General features: G+C 39.8%; 1 protein-coding gene across 1 annotated transcript in view; it reads left to right on the top strand.

Annotated features, from left to right (window-relative positions):
- Window positions 1–508: 508 nt before the first annotated feature.
- Window positions 509–18906, top strand: part of SLC5A1 (solute carrier family 5 member 1) — a 555407-nt gene continuing 537009 nt past the window's right edge. The window contains exon 1 of the mRNA XM_044068862.1: window positions 509–850. Coding sequence (XP_043924797.1) covers window positions 713–850 — 138 coding nt within the window. The 5' untranslated portion in view covers window positions 509–712. The remainder of the gene's footprint in view (window positions 851–18906) is intronic.

Here is an 18906-nt window from a genome sequence, read left to right as displayed (position 1 = left end):
GGTGTTGAAATGTCACTGTTACCTTTACAGGTTTGTTCAGGTAGAGCAAAACGATTTCAAAATAGCTAGGGTCATTTAAATCTTATTGGCGAAGTGGGAGTGTGACTGCTTACTTTGATGTTAGGGACATGACTTTCATTTTTGGACAACTCTAAATGGAACAAAAAAAATATTCATGAACTGGCTAAATGCCAAAGTATTTGAGAAGGAAGTACACAGGTAATCGCTGTGAAATGTTATGCTACTGTCTTTTTGACTTCTACACCCTCCTCCCTTAGAAAATTCCTGTAACTGTTAGAAAATCCCTTCTTACCTAAAAAAGTAGGAGTACCCTATCGTAATCTTACTTGCTTAACATTTCTTATCACCTGTGAAGTGAAGGGAGGTGTGACTGATACCAGTAATGTAACATTTCTATAAATAGTTTTTTCTGAATAAAAAATAAACAGTTACTTATTTACAGACTGACTGTGTGTGTGTGTGCGCGCGTGTGTGTGTGTGCCTCTCTCTCTCTCTCTCTATATATATATATGTATATGTATATGTGTGTGTGCATGTTGGGGGAGCTACTTTTTTATTGTCCAGTTTATGATTAACTAAAAAGGATAAAATAGTGCACACCTTGGGCTAAGGCTACTAAGTCTGAGCTGCTGAGCACAAATGTTAGTTGCATCTTTCTAGTTGTTCTGCTGAGTCTCAAACCTTTGCCACAATGTCCACAACAGATGCCTGGGGATCAGATGGAGTACCTACTACAGCGCCGCCGGGCAGAAAGATTCTCATTAACAATCCTGCAGACATTTCAGTTATTGTTATCTATTTCGTGGTGGTTCTGGCTGTGGGAATATGGGTGAGTTATACAGCTGAAGTATGTACAATGTAAATTTTGAGCTAATTGCAGAAAAGAGAATGTAGAAACTGAATTACAGAAACGAAAACATAGAGAAACATGGGTAAGGTCGTGTACTGCTCCAATCCCAGGCAGAGTTACCATGTGAAGGTGGCAGGGTTACCTGCTCTGCTGTTCTCTGATACAGAGTGTCTAGAACAAAGCAGCTCCGTACGTGAAGCATTTGAAGGCAGATATCTAAGGAATTAAAGGAATTTAGCCATATATCCCTTGCTAGTATAAATATCCAGTACTAGATAGATAGGACTGTTAACAATACCATTCTGAGTTGGACCTGTGTTCATATCCCAAATACTAACACACTACATTATTCCTGGTATACCTTGGATAAAAGGAAAAATTACTTTCCACCTGTTTTCTGTGCTACTTTGCTGCACACTGCACAAATCATGCAGAGAGGGTTTTGCTAGAATGACATTTCACATCCCGTCTGCTTGATGGCTGGTCCCTTCCAATTAAGCATGTTAATTTAGGTGTCCTATTGTAGTGCCTGTGATCAATGAAATGCCTGCGATCCCAAGTACACATTCTCTTTGGCTCTGTCAGTCCTGCAGTAGACTGAGTTTTAGTGTTATATGTGTATATATCAACCTCAAAATAAATGAATTTATGTATATATGTATGTATAAATGAGACAATGATCTGAAGTCACAATGCACAGTTAATATACAGTACTGTTTGTTCTGTTTTAAAAATAAAATTCAATATTTAGAATATTTAAGAGTACAGCATCTACAATACAGTAGTTATAATATAGATATTGCATTTCTGGTGGCTAATGCGAATATTACAATATTAAGATTCTGTTGGATATTAAGGTTTAGACAGAAAACAGTTGAAGTTCAAGTTTATGGATGACAAACTGAGTTAAACAACATGCTGGAAACCAAAACCAAAGCAGTTAAAACTGTGTTAGTATAAGGGAAGACTTTGACTAGATAATATATTGGTAAATATGTGGTAAAGAGCAGTACAGGGCAGCTCCCTTCCAATTTTGTCTGGGATCCATACCTTTAAATTGTTTCTGATTTTGCAGAACATCCCTGGTTTTAACTTGCACCTTTGCCCTGTCACTTGTAAAATGTCTGATTTTCCAGTAAATTGCTAAGAGTTGAAGTCTTTCTTAATTCCCAGATCTTGTCTTACGTTGTTCCATCTTGGTACTGCTGTTGGTCGAATTTAGCATTTATTCTGTCTTGCTTACTTAAGGGTCATTTGTAATCTGTAACCCTGAAGTCTAGGCTGCTCAGACATTGTATCCTTCTTCTGTAACCCCACGCAGATTAAGCACAGTTTGTGCTGTTTCAGGACTTGCATTAAACTTATGTTTTGTGTGTGTGTGTGTGTGTGTGTGTGTGTGTGTGTGTGTGTGTGTGTGTGTGTGTGTGTGTGTGTGTGTGTGTGTCTGTGTGTGTCTGTGTGTGTGTCTGTGTGTGTTTTATGTCTTGCATTAAACTTATGTATTTTGTGTGTGTGTGTGTGTGTGTGTGTGTGTGTGTGTGTGTGTGTGTGTGTGTGTGTGTGTGTGTGTGTGTTTGTGTGTGTGTGTGTGTGTGTGTTTGTGTTTTATGTCCATCTTTGTTAACAACTGCTATCCTACCTTACCCATAAAATATGTTATTCCTTTCTATGTGGCATGTTCTGATCTATTTCTGGCACTGGACTCTGTTTCTGTGTATTTTGGAGTAAATGGTTCTGGAAAATTATGATATTGATGGGGTCTTTTGCTTCCTATGATGTGCACCAGTCACAAAGAAGGTGCTTGTACCATTTTGTGTGTGTTTGTGTTTATGTGTGCATGTGTGTGTGTGTTTTATGTCCATCTTTGTAAACAACTGCTATCCTACCTTACCCGTAAAATATGTTGTTCCTTTCTATGTGGCATGTTCTGATCTATTTCTGGCACTGGACTCTGTTTCTGTGTATTTTGAGGTAAATGGTTCTGGAAAATTATGATATTGATATGGTCTTTTGCTTCCTATGATGTGCACCAGTCACAAAGAAGGTGCTTGTACCATTTTGTGTTTGTGTGTATGTGTGCATGTGTGTGTGTGCACGTGCGCGTGCGCGTGTGTGTATGCATGCGCGTGTGCATGTGCGTGTGCTCTTGTGTGCGTGTGTGTGCTTGAGTGTATTATGCGAGAAGATGCAGAAGATGTTTTTATCAGTTTAATTCCATTTTACAGTATCATAACTGGTTCTGGTTCTGGAAATGTTAAAGCTTAATAATGGCCAGTCATGAAGCAGCAGGACTAAGTCCCAAAGCATTGCCCCCCCCCACACACACATTTGCAGCCAAGTGCTGGTATCTACTTAGACGTACAGTTCTGGGTCCCATTGTAGATATACCCGTTAACTCTTCTGTGGAAAAAAAGTCTGAAAATTCTGCTTTAAGCTGAGGTCATCATTAGAAGTCATCTGATCCTTCTAAAATATCACAATTGCACCACTCAGTATCAGTGGAACTGGCTTCTATGCTTTGTTATCCTGCTGTCAGAATATGTTTTTGTGTCCCTTTTTCTCTTTCCCTTGAAGAATGAACATGAGAAGTGAAGTGTGTGTACTCCCATGGCAAAATTCAAAAGAGGCCCCCTACCATGACTGTAGACGAGACCCTTATACAATGGAAAATAAAAAAGCAATTATTCCAGTAATTTCCAGATTTTAAAACTCACTGTAACAATAGCACAGCATTTCTGCAGGGGAGTGTCAGACTTCCTGCACCCCCCATGTGGAGACTGTACCCCCATACCCCTGGTAGTTGTGTCTGCTAACTCCAAGTTTGCTGTACATTGGAATAACTTAAGACTTTGGAACACTGGACTTAATATACATTCCTCCCACATTTGCTTTACATTTAATTGCCAGAAACAGCATTTTAATCTGCCTACATCATGAATCCTAAATACTCATGTTCTGTAGGGGGTAAATAGACCCTCATTTCCTATATATTGAACAACAACAAAAACACTGGCACACATGTTATACCAAGGATGCCCTCATCTTAGGATTGTGTTTTCCAATTACTGTTGTAGGGTTACATTACCATACCGATAGGCTTCGATTACCATACTGATCCATATGGTTCCGTACTGTTGGTACTGCAAAGTCCATGACATTGCAATTCACTGATCATATTTCCATGATTTGCAACTCATGAAGTGCTGTTTTTTCAAAGAGTACCATCACTGGAGCTGTTTCCACTATGGCACCAGAAGTGATTTAGAGTTTTTTTTCCTTTTAAGTTTTCACGTTTCTTCTCAGCAACTATGTGGGACTCCTCCTTCCTTCCCCCTTCACCCCACCCTCTAGTAAGGGGACTGCAGATGGGCTTTCAGGTTTTCTTTATCCAGAGAAAACTTTGACTGGTTCACTTTATTCGTCTATAGCTTTGCCAGCTGTAACTCAGCAATTTGTAGCAGAACTACCATCTTGACACCTACCTCTTCCCTTCTGAAATGCATCACCTTGTCCCCCATAGCATGAAACTGTAAATGATAGAACAACCAGTACTCATAAGGCAGTACAGTTTTATGTACCTGTTCACTGAATGAAATATGTAAGGAGAAAATACCACTCTGGACACAGAAATAAATATAAAGTTAGCGTTTTCGTTTATATAAATATATATAGTTTATATATTTTATAAACGAAAGCGCTAACTTTATATTTATTTCTGTGTCCAGAGTGGTATTTTCTCCTTGCATATTTTACTTCTGAGAAAGAACAATTTATAAAAAAAGAAGAAAAACATATTCTTTCCCTAAGACATATATATCTCAGACTGTCAGTTGTATAAGTCCATTTATTACTCTAACAGGTGAGAGTCAAATGGCAAGAGAGGTGACATCATCCACTTTGGGAGCTGGGACATTTCTGATTAGGCATCTAACTCATTCACCTTCTGATGTCTTGACTTCTGCAAATGCTTGCCTCTCAGGGCACATACATGTCTCCACGGATTCTAACCCTACAGCATGTGGCATGGTCACTACCAAGTGTGGTTTTCACTGTCCTCCTACTTGACTGACCATGCCTCTCCCTTGAGATGGGTGTCCTAGCAATTAATGCTTGTCTCCTACCACCTGATGCCTATTCCTCCAGCACCTTAGCCAGTCATTGAACTCAGGTCACTGGATGCAAAACTGATCCCTTTTTGCCATTGGAGGCAGCCCCCAGTCAGAGTGACCTTGGGCACTTAAAGGGCAATGTATCACATATGTGCCAAACACCTATGTTAGTATAAAAAAAATACACAGTGTAAGCAGCCAAAAAGTCTCACTGAAATCCTTTTTGTCTAGTCAAACATTTACTAGTTTTGTTATGATAATCCAGTGGGGTATGGCAAATGTTACTCCAAGGTTCTCACAGAGTGAAACTAACCTGTAGTATGACTCACCTGAGACCCTATTTAAGTTGCTGCAAAAATATAACATTGGTTCAAACCCTGAGAGTCTGATCTACAATGAAACATGATTACAAATGTCTGAGTTAGCATATTAAAATCTGTAATAGTTAAACAGTTACATATACCAGAAGAGCACACACACACTGCTCTGTGGCTACTGACCATGTAATATAAACATATCGCATGACCCGAGCACAGTTAAACAGTTGCATATACCAGAAGAGCACACACACTGCTCTGTGGCTACCAGCCATGTAATATAAATGTATCTCATGACCTGAGCATAGTTAAACAGTTGCATATACCAGAAGAGCACACACACACACACACACACACACACACACACACACACACACACACACACACACACACACACACACACACACTGCTCTGTTGCTACTGGCCATGTAATATAAACGTATCGCATGACCTGAGCACAGTTAAACAGTTACATATACCAGAAGAGCACACACACTGTTCTGTGGCTACCAGCCATGTAATATAAACTTATCGCATGACCTGAGCACAGTTAAACAGTTGCATATACCAGATGAGCACACACATTACTCTGTGGCTACCGGCCATGTAATATAAAGTTATCGGAGCATATTAAAATCTGTAACAGTTACACAGTTATATATACCAGAAGAGCACACACACTGCTCTGTGGCCACTGGCCATGTAATATAAACTTATCGGATGACCTGAGCATGAGATGATTTTCTGTTATCTGCCAGTGTATCAGGAACCAATTCTTCCATCTGTAAACTGGCTAGTTTCTCAAGCAGCATGCTTGCATTTTCTTTTTTTTTTCTATTTTATGTTAAGATTAGGGTGCCCATTAAATCATTTAAACAGTTCTAGTTTACTGGTGGAACTCACTTACTGAGAATGAAACTTCTGATAGAAGACAATGAAGTAGATAATGATGCAGGAACTCTATGTGCTGGAGAGCTCACAGCTGCTGCAGTCCTGTAATACACCTAAAATAATCATTGTACATAATGGTACAGAACACTGAGGTGGGGAATGCACAGCTTCTGCAGTCCCAGCCCCTCCCAGCAGGGGTCAGTGTAGATAATGATGCAGGAACTCTATGTGCTGGAGAGCTCACAGGTGCTGCAGTCCTGTAATACACCTAAAAGAATCATTGTACATAATGGTACAGAACACTAAGTGAGGTGGGGAATGCACAGCTTCTGCAGTCCCAGCCCCTCCCAGCAGGGGTCAGTGTAGATAAAGATGTAGGAACACTATGTGCTGGAGAGCTCACAAGTGCTGATGTCCTATAATGCAACTGCAGGGGATCATTGTATTTAAAACATATAGCTTGAGGGGTGGGGGTGGTGTACAGTTACTGCACTTTCATCCTGCCCTGGCAGGGGTCAGTATAAGTAATGGTCCAGTAACTGGCTGTGGGAGAACTCAAAGTTAGTGCAGTCCCAACCTTTTCTTGCAAAGGTTGTTACAGGTAGAAATGTGTGACTACCACAATCTCAGCCTTTTCATGCAGGGGTTGTTTTAGGTAATAGTGTAGTCAATGTGCATTAATAGACTAACTTTCAGGAAGCTCAAAGCTACTGCAATCCCCGCTTCTTCCCAGCTAGATTCATTGAAGGTAATGATATAGAAGCATTGACTGCAGGGAAGTTAACAGCTGCAAGTGGTAGATAGTAGTGTAATGGCACTGTTTTTGGAGGAAAGCTCAGAGCTACTGCAGTCTTATCCAGCAGGGGTCACTGTAGGTGATGTTATAGCCCTGATTATGGGGAGCTTAGAGTTACTGAAACAGAAGCCTCTCTAGGAGTAAGTAATGTAGGTTATGACAGGTAATGATGTAGGAGCAGTGATGTGTGTGTGTGTGGGGGGGGGGGGGCATGGGGGCTTAGACAGACTGCAGTTCCAGCCTCTACCAGCAGGGGTCACTGTAGGTGATGCTGTATTAGTCATGATTGAAGGAAAGCACAGATACTTCAGTTGTTGTATCTGAACAGGCAGTTACTGCAGTAGTTAGTGTAAGAACACTAATTGTTACAGCGCTCCAAGGTACTTCAGCTTCACTTCTTCAGTTAGAGCAACAACAACTGTTCTCATGCATTCATACGCTTGTTGACCACTCATGAATAAAGATTGCTGTTATAGCAGGAAATGAGTTATGAGATAAACTGAGAACCAACCCTTTACTTGTGCTGCATTTAGTCACCTAAGAATGGTATTTAACATTTCCTGCTTTGTACAGTATTTTTTATCAATTTGTTTCTCTTTCACTGCTTCAGCCTCTTAGCAACATCATTTGTGCAGATACCAATCTAAGGCTGGAGTACATAATCTGGTAAAGTCCACAGTGTGTACTTTGAGAAGGAAATGCTTTATACACTGAAAACGGTGATGATATGTGTGAAAATTATCTTACAGTATAGCAAGATGATATTAAACCTGGATAATTTAATTTTGCACAAAACTCGTCTTTCCTGACCTGGTTTGATTTTCTTTTCGTTTTCCCTTAAGAAATAATCCTTGGATACAACTTCCCTTTTCTTTCACTCTTGTTACTCTGTAGTTGACATATAACCACACCTTCTGTTTTTATTTGGTTACTTATTTGTTAACTGGTTAGGTGGACAGATCCTCAGACCTTTTCAAACTCAAACCAGATCAGGAGTCATAGGCAGTGCAGACATAAAATCCAGTCATATAATTATAGGTTCATAGGCTGGTACTAGGCTATCAGCTCTAGGGCCTATAATTATGAAAAAATGAAAGCATTTGCAACAGCTTCACAAAGAAATAAGCTGTGATTATTGAAACCGGTGTTGTGTATACGTCATAATACAAGAAAGAATGAGTACTAGTTAAATATGACAACAGGGTGCTGAATTTTACATGTAATGATGGGTACTTCACCATCGACATTTACGTCTCACATCAAGTTCTCTGTAAGGTAACTCTGAGGGATAGGTAGCACAATCTTAATTTATTTCATAATTATCTCCCTACATTTGTTTATTGTTTGCTCCTTTCTTCAGAATTTCTGATTAATTTCTGACTTCAGTATTTGGCTGAGTTTTATATATCTTGACAACCTAATCTGTCCTAAGTGAGATTCTTATCACCAAGTCACCTTGCATCTAAGCAATGATTGACTTCTACAAAGTATTAAATGTGCTGGCCTTTGCATTTGTTTGTGTCTCACCTCGGAGGAATAGGTCACTAACTTAGCTCATGCTTCATTCAAGGTGATCACAGCTGCAGGTGGGAGGTCTGGGGCTCACACTTGCTGACCATGTATTTCCACCTGTGGCCTGGGAAACTGTTTATGAGCCCTCAGCAGTTCATAAGCCATTGTTTCAGTGCTGAAATGCAAGTACAGAGTGAGATGAAGGTGTTCTATTTCTTAATTAAGGAACAGTTGAACAATGTATGTAATACAGATAAGCCATTCCAACAAGGCCTCACCTTGTATCTGTTCTGTGTAATGAATTGTTAATTATTTAATTGATAGTTGCACATGCCAATCACAAGTGACCCTGACCTAAAAAAATACAGCCACCAGCTGTAATAGTTATATTTTCAGTCACAGACAGGTAGAAATCAAATACCGTGTTTACTTTCTAAGTGCAGAACAGACATCTTTGAGTTTTTGTATGTAGCTCCCCTGTGAGTATTCCTTTCAGAGATTGGTGTTACTTCTGTGAAATGAGTGATGGCACCTGAAATCTGTTAGGAGATGGATTAGTAAATGCCGACCTTCCATCATTTTAACACGTAATTACAGACTCCTCAACAGGAGGATGACGGATGACATCTACCTCAGTTCACCAATTGGTACTTCCATAAATGACTCAGCTTCTAGACCCAAAGTTCCATGCATGAATGCTGTAGAAACTGTCATGGAGGAAAGTCATTGGGGGTTTCTTTTCTTTCCTTTTCTTTTCGATTCTTCGCTTTCTCTTTTCAGGTTTTGCAGAAATGTATAGATTACTGAAACTGCTGGCCATCTTCTTCTTACATCACAGGTATTTTTAACAACTCTCAAGATGATAGTTTTGATTTTTTTTTCTTTGACGTAGTTGCAGCTGAGAGAGAGACAGTATCAGGGACTGATAAAATTGGAACACGTGAGTCAAAATGAATAAATGTTTGGGTATTTTAGAATGTGAACAACAGCTGTCAAGGAGTCATTGGCAGAAGGATAGACAATGGACTGTGTTTACCACAATCTCAGAGGCATGAACCAGATACAGTGAGAGAAACCAACCCAGAAATGACACACACAAACCATATGATATCTAGGCATTTAATAGGCTATGCTGTTACTTCAGAATGAATTAATAGTTAGCAGACTTAGCTGTGTGTAATTATCTCACCATGGGATGATAATCACTACTACTTAATTTATATTTCCAGTCCATTAGCTAAAGAAATGCAGACAAATTAGAGACTTTCTCTATAGTGCCATTTATTAAGTTGGGGTAGGAATGTAATGGAACTGATGAAAAAATGTGACTTTAAAAGTGTGCTGTGATTTTATGCCAGTAACAGCTGTCTGTGTAGTTTGGTCACTGTGTGTAGAGGTACAGTGTTGAGCATAAAGAATATTGCTAAATATCTTCTTTACAGTGTATGTTTACGTTCACTACTTCTACTACTATTGTCTGATCTGATTAATATACAGTGATTAACTAGAAATATATGGACTGAAAATCTTCCACACAGAGAAGCTTCTTACACTGTTTTGTTTTTAGACCCACTACACTTTAGTGGGTTGTTTTGAGACTTGGTGGTATCACGAAGATTACTTGTTTTTTGGAGGTAGAGTATAGGAGACAGACTAGACAGGTAAGTTGTTTTGAGACTGTAAGAATTAAGAGCGGTTGGAGATAGAGGAAGGGAAGAGGTAGAAGAGGCAGGGGAATAGTGTTAGAGATACATTAAGAGTGAGGTGGTGAAATAGGTGAAGGGATGGTGGTTTCAGGGCGGTTGGCTACAGTGGCAAGACCACTTTGTTTTTAGGTATTTCCTTGTGGCTAATTTGAAACTTTTGCTATGCTGGAGGGATTTTATTTCCAAGGGGAGTTGGTTCCAGGATGTAGCTGGGTTATAGTTGTAGAGAAGGCAGCCTATTTTGGTTTTGGGTTTGTAGATGTCTAATAATTCTTGATTTGAGCTGCGTAGCATCCTAGCAGGGGAATATTTGGATGTGATAGTGGAGAGGCTGGGGCAGAAGGAGGGTAGATAGAGGATAGAATGGATGATTTGTAGTTGGTATAGTTGGAGCAGTAGAGGGAATTCTAGCCAGTCTAGCTGCTGTAGTGCTAAGCAGTGGTGTGACTTCTATGATTGGTTAGCTGCAAATCTTGCGATCTTATTATAGGTAGTTTCATGCTTGGAAATAAGTGTAGAATTTAGGTTTGTGAATATGTGGCAGCTGTACAGGAGTGTTGGGAGTATTAAAGCCTGGGAGAGAGTTATTCAGGCAGTGTTAGTTAAGTATTTCTTGCTATGGAAAAGGTGTCCACATTTCTGATGAGTTCTTTTTACCGAGTTAGTAATATGGAGACCAAACCTAAGCTGATCATCTATTGTAACACCTAGCAATTTAGTACTAGATTCAGCTGAGATGATAATGTTGTTGCAGGATAAGATGGTAAATGTACTTTTGAGTGTGGTGATGTTTTTAGGGAGGAAGAGCAGGAGCTTAGTTTTTTTTTTTGATTAAGTATTAGATTGTTATCACTAAGCCAAGTCTCAATGGTGTGGAAGGATGCCTGGGTAGCTGGGTGGAGGTCAGTTGGGTTGTCAGCAATGGTTATAACAGCTGAGTCATCAGCATATTGCACAAGAGATGACTGGGGACAAGAGGAGTAGAGCAAGTTGGTGAAACTATTAAAGAGTAGTGGTCCAAGTATGGACCCTTGGGGGACTCCCATTTGTACAATGAGAGGGGAGGATACTGCAGAGAGCCATTTAACTGATTGCTGGCAGGTAGAGAGATAGCTGGAGAACCAGGAGTTAGTAGGGGGGAGAGAAATGTAAGTTAGTGAGTTTATCTAGAAGGAGTGGGTGAGAGACAGTGTCAAAGGCTTTAGAAAGGTCAAGGAATAGGCATGAGACAAGTTTATTGTTATCACAAGCTAGGGAGACTATGTTAATGAATGATATGTGTGCAGTAGTTGTAATATGCTTGGGACAGAAACCATACTGTATGGGTGTGAGAAGGTTTTCCTGGTGAAGGTAATGCATTACCTGCTTGTGAATGCATTTCTCTAGGATTTTGAGAGTGGAGAGATTATGGCAATCGGTCTGAAGTTGGACATGTCTGAGGAGTTTCCCCCTTTGTGAATGGGTAGAGTAAAGAAATTCTTCCATACAGTGGGGACATAGGATTCAGAAATGGATCGGTTGATGAAGATGGATTCAGGATAGGCAAGAGGTTCAGAGGCAATCTGCAGGAAGTAAGAGGGTAGCTTGTCAACAGATGGGGAGCAAGGTTTAAGTTTAGAAAGTAATGACTTTACATAGTTGATACTGCTTTTAGAGAGGAGTTAGGAGGGTTTGGAAGAGGTATAGAGTTTGTGGGGGTGCTAGTGTTGTTTCTGGGGGGGGATTTATTATGGAGGTTATTGAGTTTATAAAATGATTGTTAAATTTGTTGGATATGTCTTCAGGTATTGCATTGGGACATGGGTTAGGAGAGGAAGTGTTTCCTGGATGAAGAGTCTGTTTAATAGAGCTCCAGAATTTCTTTGGGTCTGATTTAAGAGTAGAGGGAGGATTGGCATAGAAGTTTATTTTGTCATAACGGATGATTTTTCTTTAAATTTTATTTCTGAGTTCTTTATATTTCTGAAGAAGCGAAGGGGGTCCTAGTTTTAGTCCAGATTTTCCAAATCATATCCTGGTCTTTCATGAGGGTTCTGGTAGATTTAGTGAGCCAGGGAGCAGTATTAAATTTGACTTTAATCATGCAAAGAGGAGCAAGGGAGTTAAGAATGTTTAGGAATGTAGTGCTGAAGGAGTGGACAGCTTCATCTAAAGGAAGAGTGGTGAGGTAAGACCAGTTAATTTTGGAGAGTTGGTGAATAAAGGAGTTAAGAGAGAAATGAGAAAGTGCACGGGTGGTAATAAATTTGTTAGGTTTGGTAAGGTGGGGAGTATGTCTGGTAACTGTTATAGCGCAGTGGTCACTGAGGGCATTTGGAAGAGTTTGGGCGTTATGATAGTTTTGAGGGTGGGAGACCAATATCCAGTCAAGAAGAGAACTAGGTAGGTGAGATTTATTAGTGTAGGTTGGGGTTGTAATTAGCTGCTCAAACCCATGTAGGTTTATACAGGAAGTAGTGTTGGGAGCTTGTATTGTAAGCCAATCACTATTTACATCTCCCAGTATAATTATTTCATTGTGGATGGTATGTGAGAGGTGAGATAGGATGTTCTCAATTATGTTAATATTATCACCAGGGAGAATATAGATTGCTGCAACAGTTATGGTGTTGAAACTGTTAAGTTTGAAGTTGGTCAGTAGGAGTTCAGCTGGTAAAAAGTACGGCAAGTCTAGTGTGGGACTGATTTGGGAGAGACAATTGGAGTAGAGTATGGAGACTCCTCTTCCTTTTCTTTTAGGGTGATCTAATCTAAGGATATTATAGCCAGGAGGGCTGATTTTACTGTCCAGATGGTGTGGTTTTAACCATGTTTCAGTTAGGGTAACTATGTCAGGAGTATAGTTAGCTATCCAAGCATGGAGTTCTTGAACTTTATTTACAAGGCTCCTGACATTGATAGAGCAGAATTGTACTTGTGTTTGTGGGTTGGAGGGGTTGGCAAGTTTAGATACGGGGGGGGGGGTATTGTTCAGGGTAGTGTCTGTAGGGCCTGGATTAGGATGAATGTCACCAGATAGAAGTAGAGGTTTGTAATGGGGTTTTAATTTGAGTAAGTAGACTTTGTTTTTTTGTTTTAAAGGGGAGGGGGAGAAATTTTTATCTTAGGAATGAGAGTGGTGGGGGGAAGGATGGAGGGACAAATTAGTAGATAGGGTTGTGATGTAGTACTTGAGTTAAGAGTGGTGTTTGAGGGATGGAAATAGGGAGTAGGTAATTGTGAGTGATAGGAGGTGAGGTGATGGAGTATAAGGAGTAGAGAAGGTAAGAGTATAGTTTGAGTTGTAAGAGACATGTCACCCTATGAGATGTAGAACAGAGGATGAGAGGAAGGGGTGGCAGTAAGGTAGATAGGAGGTGAGGTGATAGTATAAGGAGTAGAGAAGGTAAGAGTATAGTTTGAGTTGTAAGAGACATGTCACCCTATGGGATGTAGAACAGAGGATGAGAGGAAGGGGTGGCAGTAAGGTAGATAGGAAGTGAGGTGATAGAGTATAAGGAGTAGAGAAGGTAAGAGTATAGTTTGAGTTGTAAGAGACATGTCACTTTATGGGCTGTAGAACAGAGGATGAGAGGAAGGGGTGGCAGTAAGGTAGATAGGAGGTGAGGTGATAGAGTGTAAGGAGTAGAGAAGGTTAGAGTGTAGTTTGAGTTGTAAGAGACATGTCACTTTATGGGATGTAGAACAGAGGATGAGAGGAAGGGGTGGCAGTAAGGTAGATAGGAGGTGAGGTGACAGAGTATAAGGAGTAGAGAAGGTAAGAGTATAGTTTGAGTTGTAAGAGACATGTCACTTTATGGGATGTAGAACAGAGGATGAGAGGAAGGGGTGGCAGTAAGGTAGATAGGAGGTGAGGTGACAGAGTATAAGGAGTAGAGAAGGTAAGAGTATAGTTTGAGTTGTAAGAGACGTGTCACTTTATGGGATGTAGAACAGAGGATGAGAGGAAGGGGTGGCAGTAAGGTAGATAGGAGGTGAGGTGATAGAGTATAAGGAGTAGAGAAGGTAAGAGTGTAGTTTGAGTTGTAAGAGACATGTCACTTTATGGGATGTAGAACAGAGGAAGGGGTGGGAGTAAGGTGTAGTAGTCTTTGATAGTGGATAGTAGGTAAGTGTGGGGAAGAGAAAAGAAGGGAGGTTCAGAGGTATGTCCACTTCTCTATTTGTCTATACATGTGCAACGTTATGGTTTTCTTCTTGTAGATCAGCTTCTCTATTCATTTTTGAATAACTCTACATTACAAGCTTTGAACCAGCTACTTTGTCTTGCTTTGTAGTGTCACCAGTTCTGTATAAAGTTTGACACATGTGGCATATAAACATAAAGGAAACATTGTAATCACAGGTACCAAAAGCAACTAGTAGTGCAAGCAATAGATGGGGGGTAGTAAATGTGGCCATTGGAGATACTTTAAGTTCATCTATACAGGGCCAAAACTGAAGCTTAACACTTTAAAAATGAACTAATATTTAGTGCGAGTGGTCGATTTATTTTTCTGTGATTACTTATACTATTTTTATTTGGGTAAAATGGAGATTACCATAAGCAAGCATATTTACAAACAAATTACAATATAGAAAATAAAAACTACAATAATGCAATTTTTAGATACATTCTACAGTGTAAACAATATTACAAGTTTTTGTTTGTTGTTTTTGAGCACAATCCAATTCAATCTAGGGGTGGCCCATAGGAAATGAAATTAGAGTATAAAGAATTGATCTGACAGCTTCGGTTTAATGCAGACCAATTTCCTGGGGTAAATGACACAATATCTATTAATAGGGTGTTAAAATTATGAGCTACCAAATTATGAACTTCAACAGATGTAGAACTTATACAGCATTATGTGTGTTTTTTTTATAAATACATACATGTTTTAATTAAGCTCCATAGAATGATGGGATGGTAACAAAAACATTTTTTCTTTCAGAATGTCACTTTTACAATTAACTTAACAAGTGTTTTTATCATGTTGCTATCACATAATCGAAAATTGTAAATGGCGAACGCATACTGAGTGAACCCGGTTGGTCAAAATGTTGAAACATTGTGTGCGTAAGACGGAAATCACTGTAGGGAATATTTTCCCTTTACTTCAATGCAATGCGATCTTGGATTAGGAATATTTAAGTAGTGGGGCTGTGGTGGGGGGTGCAGCCCCACACATAGGGGGTGCAGGGGGGCTTGCCCTCCTGCCTACAGCATTTAGGTAAGTATAGTTTTTTCTTTTTCTTTTTTTATATTTTCGAAATTTCAAACATTGCTTATATGGTGTTCGATGTTTGAAACTTTCAAAAATATAATATAGACCCGTTTTTATCTTGTTGGACAAGTGCACTTAAATCTAGGTAATGTTTTTGTCATGTGACTACCGAATGGGTTATTTAAACCTGTGACAGTTCTGATGAAGTCCTGTTTTTTGGACGAAAGCGCTTAACTTTAATAAAGTTCTTTATTTGTTTTGCTACCTTGTGACATTCTTGAGAGCCAGGTTGTGTGTCTTGTGGCAGTGGTGCATTTCATTTTGGTTCTTGGTCTCTTGCCACTGGAAGCTCCTTTGTGTTTATACTATTTATCTTTTGGCTTGTTCGGCTTGGACGGAGGCATGATTGAGGGGGCACAGCAACAGATTGAGCTACCTTACACGATACGTGATCGTCAGGAGGAACCGGTGATGTCACGTCCGGTTTCTGTTCGCATGGTTGACTGTTTGCGAGCGGAATACAATCCGCTGGATGCGTTTTCTGTAGAAGAGAACTCTATGCCTACTACGGACAGTGCAGTTTTTAATAGAGAAGACTTGCGCCTGGCAGTTGAGAAGTTGGAATTTGATCTTTTTAAAATGAAACGTATGCAGACACAACGCCAGCATTTCGAGGTCTGCATACAACGCCGTTTGGTCCCAAGAGGTCTCAGGGTTTTAAAGATGCCGATCACAGCAACCCTATATCCTGAACTGCTCTTTGAGTGGCAGCAGCTAAACATTGAGGTAAGCCTCAATTATATGAGGTTGATGAATAGGTTTTTTACACCTATAGAGGAAGCATTGAGGCAAGAGATACAGAGTCAACAAGTAGCAATTTATGCTAAGTTTCCTGCCTCAGCTGTTGATAATGCTTTTGAACTGTTACTAGATAACGTATTGCAGTATGAGCGACGTATCCTTAATCAGAAGAGGGACAAGTTACAAAGGGACAGCAATGATTTTAAAATGGGCCAGATTTTTATGTGGCCGAGGAATAATGTAACCACTGGCCGTATGCATACACAAACTGATACTGGACATAATATTTCAACCCCTTCGGGGAAAGTGACTGGCTCTGATAATGTAACTGCATCTGATATTAGTGTTTTGGCTACAGCAAGTATTGTTAAAAATGTTAATAATGTCATTCCTAGTGGGTCTAATGGAGTCACTGACAATTCAGCAATGGGTGATGTTGCTCCAGTTAACAGTGATAAAGTTGATGTTAATACCAATGTATTGGATGAGATAAGGTGTACTCACCTTGAACCTGTAGTTAGGAGGAAAACTACTAATGCAATCAAGGTTGGTTCCTCTAATTCTAATAGTAATGATATTGACACTGGGAATGCATCCCCTCTCTCTACCCCAGTGCACTTGTTTGATAGCAAACACCCTTTTCCAATTCGGTCCTTCACCAAAGAGGTGAGGACGCGGTCCATCAGCAGAGGGCGTCAGAAAAGGAAATTTTCTCCGGACACACAGCCCAACCGGAATATCAAGAAAATGTGGGAGGGGAAACATCTAACTTAGTGTTTAATATTTCTAGCTATGTGTTGAACCCAGATGAATTACAAGTTTTATCTAGGGGTCTTACCTTCATACCTACTACATTTAGTAGTTATGCAGATACGTTAAAAGACTTTAAGTTATTTATTAGGAATCTTTCATTGAAGGTACAGTTTAATGGCATGGATACTTTACCTACCCATTCTCTAAGGAAACCCAGTACATTTATACCACCTATACATCCCTTAGTTGCAGCCTATAGTAAGTTGGTTGAGGATGAGTTATACAAGTTTAAGGACTACAAATCTACTCATCATAAGTATAAGTATAATCTTACCTTTAATCAAAGGAGAGCACTAGATTTGTTACGTTATAATAGTGATATTACCATACGTCCAGCGGATAAGGGAGGAGGGATTGTCATTTTTGACACCGATAGATATCAACATGATATGAAGCATATGCTGGGAGATGAGAAGTGTTATGAGCCTGTTACTGATGATAGAGTTGACGGTATTATACTTAGGATACAGTCTTTGTTGAAAGACCTGTTAACGAATGAGGTTATAGATCAGACTCTTTTTGAGTTCCTCTTTGTTATACATCCTCTGTTACCAATGATACAAGGCCTTCCAAAGATTCATAAGAATCATACCCATCCACCGATGAGACCTATAGTGGCAGGGAGAGGGTGGTCCACTGAACCTCTCTCCATTTATGTAGAGAGCAAACTTAGACCAATGGTAGAAAGCAACATCCATATTCTTAGAGATACGAAACAGTTTCTGCTGGATTTATACCAATATGTTAAGACTGATATGAGTATTAGTGACATCATATGGGTCACTATGGATGTCCAATCACTTTTTACGGTGATACCTAATGCCCTAGGCATAGAAATGGTTGGTACATATTTGAGGAGAACAATGACAGCACCTAGCTTAGAGATTGATCTCATCTTATGTTTGTTGGAGACAGTTTTGAATTCTAATGTATTTTGCTTCCAGGGACAACTTTATCTTCAGAGGGATGGCGTAGCTATGGGCACATCCTGTGCCAATAGCTACGCCAATCTGGTCATGGCTGAGTGGGAGCACAGATTTCTGTTTCATAATCAGATGTATCAGGATTGTGTACCATTCTATAGGCGCTTTGTGGATGATCTCTTCCTGATTTGGAAGGGGACACCTGCACAACTTACACAATTCTATGGAGAGGTTAATGGAGCTGTAGAGTTCTTGAATTTTACTATGGAATGGTCTGATACCCGAATTCCATTCTTGGACATCTATGTTGAGAAGTTAGCATGTGATATGATCAACACTGGGTTATATCGCAAGCCCTGTCATAGGAACACCTTCTTGCATCGTCACAGTATGCACCCTGGGTTTGTTTATAAAAACATTGTTCGTGGTCAATCCATGCGCACTTCTAGGTATACACCCAGTGAGCACACCTACAATTTGGATCTTAGTGATCTAAAAGATAGGTTTAAAGAACGAGGTTATAGTACATTGGACATTGAGGAGGGTATGAATAGAGCCACCAGTCTAAGAATGACTAGAGCTATGCCATATTTTTCAGATAGGGTGGCTGCTTGTTATGACAACAGTGACCCAGCAAGTAACATTTCTACTGATTCGACTGGGCAATGCCAACGTATTGCCTTTCCAGTTTCCTTTACAAAGGACATTGGTCCTATTAAGGATATTTTTGTCAAACACTGGCATGTTTTGTCAGTGGATCCTAAGATCAAGGAGATCACTGGTGATAGACCTAAGTTTATTTACCGTAACAAGAGGAACCTTAAACGGTTACTTTGTTATCCACAGTCTAGACATTACACTTCATCTATCCAGGAATATTATATGTCACCATGTAACAGTTGTAATTTTTGCTCATATATCCTGTCAGATCCACTATTTGTACATCCCACTTTCCTTGAT

Source organism: Protopterus annectens, chromosome 4.part0 (assembly GCF_019279795.1).
Source record: "Protopterus annectens isolate FY-2018-M chromosome 4.part0, PAN1.0, whole genome shotgun sequence".
Lineage (NCBI taxonomy): Eukaryota > Metazoa > Chordata > Ceratodontiformes > Protopteridae > Protopterus > Protopterus annectens.
Note: the sequence above shows the minus strand (reverse complement) of the source record. Positions and strands in the feature narration are given on the sequence as shown.